The 9,732-nt window shown below is 35.4% G+C and overlaps 1 protein-coding gene across 1 annotated transcript; it reads left to right on the top strand.

The window, feature by feature from the left end:
* Positions 1-1,738: 1,738 nt before the first annotated feature.
* Positions 1,739-9,505, top strand: LOC125807387 (lysine--tRNA ligase). The gene is made up of 16 exons (XM_049487095.1): positions 1,739-1,984; positions 2,571-2,739; positions 2,844-2,937; positions 3,026-3,111; positions 4,194-4,303; positions 4,378-4,440; positions 4,557-4,682; positions 4,783-5,065; positions 5,177-5,273; positions 5,350-5,506; positions 6,238-6,381; positions 6,477-6,545; positions 6,655-6,798; positions 7,483-7,538; positions 9,020-9,075; positions 9,243-9,505. Exons 1-16 carry the CDS (start codon positions 1,877-1,879, stop codon positions 9,278-9,280), a joined length of 1,800 nt encoding a protein of 599 aa, XP_049343052.1. The 5' UTR covers positions 1,739-1,876; the 3' UTR covers positions 9,281-9,505.
* Positions 9,506-9,732: the final 227 nt, after the last annotated feature.

The following is a 9,732-nucleotide window of genomic DNA, read 5'->3' as shown; positions in this document are numbered from 1 at the left end:
TCAAATTATTGTTCGATTCATTATCCGCACAATCTTAGAATTATGAAGAATATATTTATCCTTTTTGGTATTTATGCATATAGGTGACATGTCGAAGTCAATGGGCGATAGAATATTTGATTTAGTCACTAAAAAATGCAAGGATCAAATACTTACGTCAAAGGGCCTTGTAATTGCTAAAACGAGTATTATTCGTGTCACCCCACAAAAAAAAATTGAACTTTACTTTATAGTTGTCTTATTTATTGACTTGTTGGTACAAAGGGGAAATAAATGAGGAATTTCACTTTAAAAAGGTAAAAGGTAGTTCCAAACAAAAGATCGAGGGGCAAGCTTTCCAGTGTCAAGTTTCAAGGACTTGTGTCCATCAGAAGCTTATCTTTTACTTCAATAGTAGATATCAGGTCTTTCACATGTTAGTTCACAAATTTATTTTCAATATTATAATCTTCTTTTTTTATGTAAAATATTATAAGCTACACACAAGTTCTCATTAGATCTCGATTGTTCTTAATAATTATGTCGATTCATTTAAGTCATTGGGTAGCACCAATAGATCTTCAACAAGGTGAAGCAGTCCAAATGTTGCACCCTCGATGGTGAACGTTCAGTAGTCGAAAGCATTACTTATATACAATTTTTTTTCCAACTCTTCGAACATAATAAGAGGCGAGTTGAATTTCACTGTGATCAAATTTATTTTTTGAAAAAAAATCATATCACCACATTAAAATAGGATAATAAAGTAATGATAAGAGAAATGTACCATACTCCAGTACTAAATTAAAAGACATGGTTGTTTAATGAATAGATGAATATTTAGACTGAATTCTTAAAATAAAAAAGGATTGACTCTCATCCGAATTTTACAATACAACATAAGCAGAAGGTTGGAACTTGGAACTAATGGGGCTCAAACCTTGACAGAACGGTGTCCGTTTGACCTAACTTTTAAAATAAGCTTATTTGATAAAAATATTTTTGAAAAGTATTTTTTTTTCTAAAAAAAAACATTTGGTAAGAATCGATAGGTGCTCGATCAATGAGTTTTTAAAAACATTTTTGAACAATAATTAGTATTTGATCACATTTTAAGAAAATATTTTAAAATGTATTTTTCTTAAAAATATTTTTCATAAAGGCATATTTAGATAAAAACTATTTTTAGTCTTGAAAAATATCTTTTGCTATTTCCTAAAAATACTTTTTTGTTTCTAAAAATTTAGCCAAAACACCATAATATTAATGTTTATAAATAAATCACTTTTCTAGAAAAAATTAAGCCCTCGGTCGAATATGCTATACAAATCTACTTGTCAATTTTTGAATTGACACGCCTATTAAGAAAATAATTATTGACATAGTGAATTTAATATTTTATCACTATTAATTATGAAGTAGATAAATTAAAAACTTTAAGTTTTCAAGAAGTCTTACCTTTTTCAAAGTAATTAATTGATGGTACAATAGGTAAAAAAAAATTGTCCTTTCTTGATTTGTCAAAATAGACAAGTAATTAAGACAACTAAAAAAGAAAAAATGGACAACTAATTAGGAACATAAGCAGGATCTAAATTAACTTATTTAATTTCTCTTAATAAAAAAATAAAATTTATATTATTTAAATAAAGCAATTTTTTTTTAAAACGTTATATTTTTAAATCACAAAAAATAAAAATAAATTAAAGAATGTATTAAAATAAAAAAGATAATTAACAAAAGGGTTTTTCGGTTAATCTAAAGTTAGGTGCTGCTCAAATACGCTAAAACCCTAGCCTCCATATCCATTTCTCTTTTAGCTCTACACTCTGCATCTGTTTTTACAGTTACACTTGCATAAAAAAATTGTCGGCTGCTCCGGTCGCCGCCGTCAACAATGGGGAAATCAGAAAAAAAGCCAGCCTCTCAGCCCCAGAAACCAGAAAAGAAGCCAGCCGCTCAGTCACAGAAGAATTCTGCAGCCGATGATGACATGGATCCAACGGTGACTCCCTTTTTCCCTTTCCTATTTCTTGTTGAATTTTTTTAGGTGTAATTAATCAATCATGTGTAAGTGTTAGATTGATAAAGAGCTGGGATAGAACTCAAAGTTTTTGGGATATTTTTCAGGTATAAATGGGAAGGACCTTTTTCCTCTGTGTAGATATTTTGGGTTTTTTGGGTGTAGTTAATTTGGTTTAGGTTAGTTTGTATACTTTTCCGTATGAATATTTGGGGCATTAAGGCAAAGGCTTCATTTGCTTAACCCTATAGCCGCCAATTTTTTTTCTCTGGTCGTATTTCTCTCTCTTTTTCGCCTTCTCGTCGGAGTAATGGGGAAGTCAGAAAGCATTCTGTAGCCCATGACGAAATGAATCCAAGGGTGACTCTATACCTCTTTGTATTTCTTCATTTGGTGTAGTTTAAGATTTTTTGGGTGTAATATACAAGAATGATAAGGGAAAGCGACACTTTTTGCTGATGTTTTCCAGTATAAATAGTTGTCAGTTATGTTTAAGTTTTAGATTGATCGACAGATAGAGAATTGGCATAAAAGTCATTTTTTTGTGACTGGTTTGTCTGGATTGCAGCAATACTTTGAAAATAGGCTGAAAGCACTTGCAGCTGAGAAGGAAAATGGGCAGAACCCTTACCCACACAAATTCCAAGGGGAAAACCATTTGTCTATCCCTAAATTTGTCAATAAATACGGAGTTTTAGAGAGTGGAGTTCATTCCGAAGATGAAGTGTCCTTGACTGGTAAATTTTACAGAATTTTGAGCTTACTTTCTTGATCAGATTATTTTTTGCAGTTTTTTGTTAAAAATAAATAAATTTGCATCAATAATTGTTTTTTTCTGCAGGAAGGATAATGAACAAACGTGCCTCTTCTGCAAAGCTGCTTTTCTATGATTTACATGGTGAAGGTGCCAAAGTTCAAGTCATGACAAGTGCAAGGTGGTTCTATTACTCTTATTATTTTGTTGTTTGTGAGAAATAGAAACTTCTTTTAACTGAGAAGTATTATGTCCTTCTATATTTGCAGAGATTCTGTGTTGAATGAAGAAGACTTCATTAAATTTCATTCTGGTGTGAAGCGTGGCGATATTGTTGGAATCACTGGATGTCCAGGTGTGGGATTCTTATTTCCTGTTAGTTTAGTGACAGATGTTGTCTGTGGTAGTGTTGGTCTTGGTGGTATAAAAACAAGCTCTGTTAGAAGAGAAAAGTTTCTCTCACTCTCACTCCATCACGTACTTAAACACCATTAATTAATGTAGGGGAAAGAAACTGAAAACACAATGTGTATGTATTTTATTGGATTGGTGTACTGCATCAGATTGAATGGTTAAGATTTGCATGTGAAGTTACGGTCATATTTAATACCATAACAGCTATTCAGCTATCCAAATGAAAAATTTGATGATTCATGTCTTTACTGGCAGTTAATTGCATTTACCCAACCTTTTCTCTTCACACCACTTACTGCATGGATTCTAATTTAATTCAAATTTAAGTTGATCATTTCTTGGTCCTCAACTCTGAAGCTTTGATTTGAATTCAAATTTAATTAATATTGTTTTTTCCTGACCACATAATTTTTTTTGAAAGAGGAGGTTGATCACCTGTTAGAGACGGGATACAGTTAATTGTCCTTTCATATTTGATTTTCAAAAAGTATAATCTGGAGAATTATTTGACAAAGCAGAAAGTTTTCGAAAAAAATGGACAACAAATAGAGCAGTAACATAAGATTCTTATAGAAAATACACATTTTTCAAGCTTTCATAGTAAGGGAGAGGAATGATAAAATGTCAGGAATCAGTAAACATGGAGGTTGAGAGAAGAGATGCATGCATTTGTAAGGAGAAAAGAAAACACGGGGTTGAGTTGGCAGGTGCATGAGAGAAAATAATATACACTTGTCCCATTACACTTATTAGACCATGATTACCATAGCTGACCTTTGTCAAGCTGTCTCCTAAAGGGGCAGTCGTATTCATGTTGAGCATAAATTTTTTTCCTTGTGTTTGCGTCCATTTAGGTTTCTGGGTTTTTCCATAGTCTCTTACCTCAAGTATTGTCTGCTCTGCAATTGCCAGGGTGAATATCTTTATTGACATGGTGTAGTTTATGCAAAGATCTCATGAGATGATAATCATGATGTTTTGGTTTGGTAACATATTTCTAATTCTTCCTACTTTATTCATTAGGTAAGAGTAAAAGGGGAGAGCTGAGTATTTTTCCCAAATCATTCGTAGTGTTATCTCACTGTCTTCATATGATGCCACGGCAGAAAGGTGCCCAGACAGAGACAACTAAGGTTAGCAAATTTTGTTTTGCATTGTGTCTAATACCAGTCTCAGTTTGATTGAACTATATCTAATTGTGCTGCAGAATCCCGAAGCATGGGTCCCCGGAAGTGGCCGTAATCCAGATTCATATGTGTTGAAGGATCAGGTATCTTATGCCTCTCAAATTTTTCAGAAAGTTTTTTCTTTCATTTCATCCTATTTCCTTTAAAAGATTTTATGCCTCTGATGTGATCTTGTGGTTCATTTGTTCTCTATGTCCAGGAAACACGATATAGACAGCGTTATTTGGATTTGATGCTGAACTTAGAGGTCCGCCACATATTTAAGACCCGTGCAAAGATCATAACTTTTATTCGAAGCTTTCTTGATAACCGCGACTTCCTAGAGGTTGGTGTTTATAAAGCTGTTTTACTTTGCCTTTTTTTAGTTGGGATTATGATTTTAGCTTGAATAAAACTAGTAAAATGTATAATTGTGTTTGTAACAGGTAGAGACCCCCATGATGAACATGATTGCTGGTGGGGCAGCTGCACGTCCATTTGTGACCCACCACAATGATTTGAATATGAGGCTTTTCATGCGTATTGCTCCTGAACTATATCTTAAAGAGCTAGTTGTTGGTGGCTTGGATCGTGTCTATGAGATTGGGAAACAATTCAGAAACGAGGGAATTGACTTGACGCACAATCCTGAATTCACCACTTGCGAGTTTTATATGGCATATGCAGATTACAATGACTTGATGGAGCTAACTGAAACTATGCTAAGTGGTTAGTAACCAAAAATTTGGATCCAAATGTAGTAGGGGAAGCTTATGTATATTTAATCTTTTCATGATATTTATTCTTTTATTTTATATCTTACGTACTGTACATGAACAGGGATGGTGAAGGAACTTACAGGTGGCTATATAATCAAGTATCATGCGAAAGGGTTGGAGAGTGACCCAATTGAAATTGACTTCACTCCTCCCTTCAGGTTTGGGAGTTTTCTGGTTCGTCATGTTTTGGTTTTGTTTACAAGGCACTAAGATACTTATGCGTTGCTTCTGCAGAAGGATTGATATGGTAGAGGAATTGGAGAAGATTGCAAACTTGGATATACCCAAGGATCTCTCTAGTGATGAAACCAACAAATATCTCATAGATGCTTGTGCAAAGTTTGAGATCAGATGTCCTCCACCTCTAACAACAACTAGATTACTTGATAAAGTAAATTTTCAATCAGATATCTTCCTGATAGGCAATTTTTACATATGCAATCTAGAAACTCGCTTTTCTCTGCTGGTTGCCTTTTCTTTTGTATTGTCGCGCACTACTCCTCTCTAGTGATATTGTAATGCGTGAGATTTTTTTTTCAGTTTCTGGGCTTTGTGTTCTTCTGTTCTCTCCATGAGCAGTAGTACATGTGCCAGCAAAAGGCTATTGTAAAGGGGAGGGGAGGGGGGATAGAAGCAAATGTGAGAAAATCTTAGTTGCGCGGACTCTTCACTTTTGATGCCGCACCCGTCTCGGATTCTTCAAAAATACACTACTTTTGGTGAATCTGACACGCACACGTTGGCATTTTTGAAGAGTCCAAGCAACATAGGAGAAAATAAAGAGGAAAGAAATAGAGATGAAAAGGGTTGCTAGCGTTTTAGAGCTACATTAGTGTGAAATTCGTAGTTTGTGTGGCATTGGACTAATATGTGTTATTGGCAATAAATGTTATCGTCGATTGTCAAATTGGTTTTGATACAATTGCTGTATGTCTGCTTTTCGGCATGTAACATTCTAAATCGCTTAACATTAGGTCCCATTTCTGCATTTAATGGTGATACCTCTTCAAAAAAACATGTCAAGTGTTCTCATTCCTTTGGTGCTATTGGTAACAGTTTTTTGCCTAAGCAGCTTTATGACGTTGGTACTAAGTCTCCCTTCATTTTTTTTTGTGAGTTTAGCTTGTGGGCCACTTTCTGGAGGAGACATGTGTTAACCCTACTTTCATTATCAACCATCCAGAGATAATGAGTCCTTTGGCGAAGTGGCACAGATCGAAACCAGGCCTGACAGAACGTTTTGAACTGTTTATAAACAAACATGAAGTATGCATTCTTTCAAGTCTTACAAAGTTTAAACTGTATTTTACCATCCCAATACATGTTGTAATGTGCTTCTTCTCTGTTTAATAACTTGACAGCTTTGTAATGCATACACTGAGTTGAATGACCCTGTTGTCCAACGCCAGCGCTTTGCTGATCAACTCAAGGTATGTGTGGGAAATGTGCAACTTGACTTGGTGGCTGTTCGTGTTCTTCTTGTTGTGTCATTTCAATTATGTGCAACTACTTATTTAGGCATAATTAATGTCAATTCAGGACCGACAATCAGGTGATGATGAAGCTATGGCACTGGATGAGAATTTTTGCACAGCTCTTGAATATGGATTACCTCCTACTGGTGGTTGGGGATTGGGTATTGACCGACTTGCAATGTTGTTGACAGATTCACAAAACATCAAGGTTTGTACCTTCACTTATTTCCTTGTTAGGAAGAAATGACCACTTAGTTTCAATTTATTTTGGAATGTTGGAGTATCCCACATTGGCCGAGGGAATGGGCTGTTGTCTTCCTGATTCCTACATTATCTTCATCAATCTTCACTTCATGAGATAGCTTTTGAGGTTAATTTAGGCCCAAGATTCATTTTCTTAACATGGTTTTAGAGCCAGAGCAAAACTAATCCATGTTCTTGGTTTATCCAATGTTGGGCCATCATGTTGTAGTGTCTGTGTTCCAGATGTCCAAGTCCTAGGCATGTGGGTTGGTTACAATATCATCCAAATTTATATATTTTTTAAAATGGATTCTTTAGTTATACAATTTTAGCAATTCTCACCTCATGATCTAGCTTTGGGGTTTTTTGTTAGACTCAAGGTTATTTTATTTCAACTACGATGAAATGGCCATTCATTTCCAATCAATTCCTCTGGTGTTCTGTTTCACATCCATTTCCAAATGATGGATGGAGGAGGGCGCTCATAGAAGAGCCTACAAAGGCTGGTTTTCTACGAACTTGTGTTGTCTCAGCAATTCCCAATCTCTCATTTTCTTGTCACTTCCTTTATGAGAAAGCTAGTGTTTCCTATTATTTGAGTTAGATACTGAAATCTATTTTTCTTTCCTTGTTGTGATTTTTTCTACAGGAAGTTCTACTCTTTCCAGCCATGAAGCCACAGGATGAGCCAGCTTCCAAGGAAAGGTAAAGATTTCCTCCTTTCTTTTCTTTGAGTGATATACGCCGGTATTAGTGTTTTCTGTCAGATGGTTAGAATTAAGGTTCGTCTTGGATTGTGCTGACAGCTAGCTGACTGATTTAGCTGTCCCAAAAAGGGGGAAAAACTAGCAAACTGGTTGATCTTCAAATCAATATCTCTAGTCTTTGTGGGTAGAGTTTGTACTTGGCACCCAAGGGTGTCGCCTTGTGGAAATTTGAAGTGGGTTGACAACCATGTGGTCTCAACTTCAATTCCCAGCGGAGACTAAAAACACTAGGTGTTTTTTTTCATCTATCCAGATCTTGATGGATAGAGTTACCTGGTACTTGTGCAATGGGAGAAGTCGGGAAACAAACTATTGCACAACGACTATGACTCGCGTCGGAGGAGCTTGCAGGTAGCGGGTAATTAGTTGTGTTGCGCGCACACTGGCTGAGCACCACGGTTGTAAAAAGAGTTACTTTGTACTTGTACTGATGGAAGGAGGTACGTCCTCGGTGGAATAGTCGATGAGCATGAAAGCTGCCCTAGAAACCACTATCATAAAATAGTAAATAATATCCATGATAAAATATTGACTAAGCAGTGGCCTTGGGTGGCCTATTTTTGAAAACAACTTACTATGTTCTTCGATGGGTTTGTGGGTGGGGCTAATCTTGGTTTCTGCTTAGCTGAAGCAAACACATATATTTGCTTGTAAATGTAATTTATGATGTCACGTTTTTCCTTAAGATTTAACTGCCAGTGAAACCTATGTTTAAAATTCTCCTACATAATTTTTTGAATTACATTATGTGAAGTTGAATCTTTATTTAGCGGAATAATATTGAAAACCAATAAAGAGGAATGGGTGATGCTGCTTTGCTAGTCGAATTGTGAGAAGTAGCACATGTTTTAAAAGAAGATTTGAGGATATATCATAGGACAATTGTTAAGATTCTTTTTTTTTTGGGGGGTGGGTTTGGTTAGCATGATGCCCTCTGGGGGTTGTAAATCCCACCTCATCAGTTTTTACCTGATGAGTTTTTTGGTGTGAATACAAAGTTACCTTATCAAAAAAAGATATATCTTAAAAGAGTGAGTTACATGATTTGCATTGTTAAATGGGAAGGGATTAGTGGGGAAATTTTACCTCTTTTACATGGAATAAATTGGACAATGCTCAGATTTGTGGTTGGGTGTTTGCTTGGCATGACACGAGAGCTGTATAAGAAAAGCCTATAAAAACCCAAAGGGTCCCTGCCCCGTGGTGCGCAGTTCAAAGTAGCTATTTTTTATTTGCAGCACGATTCAAGCTACAAAAACCTTTATTTCCTTATATAATAATGGATGATTGGGAAAGAACAAAATAGGTGGTGTTTTGCAGGGGTTGCTTTTTCAATAGACAGATTTCATGTCCTTTTCCATTCAAGCTATTTTAGTAAATACATCACACTTCTCATTGAGCTCTCTTTTCTCTATCCAGCAATAAAAAACCTCAGGAGGAATCTGCCAAGCCTCAGGATGAACTTACAATGCAAGGTAGATAAATCTGGTAGATATGCCTGAGTTCCTTTTTATTTTCTTCTACTGTTGCGTCAGGAGAAGAGTGTTTTCATTTTTGCCTCTGCTTGTAAACAAAGCCTAGTTTTATCGATGTTTGTCTCTGGGGGAGAACTGCCTTCTTACTTGTTTGTACATTGCTACAGATGTGGAAAAGCAGATTTCCGACATCAAAATGAACTGAATCAGATCATAGATATATTGAACGTTGAGTTCCTGCAGCTCCTGGAGTAGCATTTTTGTGATACCTTTTTTTTTCTTTTACTATTTAATTAATGGTTATTGTCTATTGTTATGGCAAATGCTATCTTTAATTTGTTAGTATCAGAAACTTTACTCGTATACTTATGAATATGGTTGTATCAGTCAAATACTTTTAAGATGTATTCATTTATGCTCTCTATTCCTTCATGTCTTCGTTTATTCCATTTGTGCTTTGCTTATCCTCATACCACACATAGATGAGAGGAAGTCAAGCATCCTGCTACTGTTCTCTTCTTAGCCATTAGAAAGGTTGTAAACATGTAAAAGTTGGCAGTGTTCGTGTAGAATGTTTTTATAGAGAAGTAAATTCTAACATGAAAAATCAATTCTGAAGAAGTAGATTGTTATAGTGAAATATAACTATAGAGGATG

The sequence above is a fragment of the Solanum verrucosum genome, unplaced genomic scaffold (genome assembly GCF_900185275.1).
Source record: "Solanum verrucosum unplaced genomic scaffold, falcon-dt-bn FXZP01000183.1, whole genome shotgun sequence".
Lineage (NCBI taxonomy): Eukaryota > Viridiplantae > Streptophyta > Magnoliopsida > Solanales > Solanaceae > Solanum > Solanum verrucosum.
This window is presented reverse-complemented; position numbering and strand designations above follow the sequence as displayed.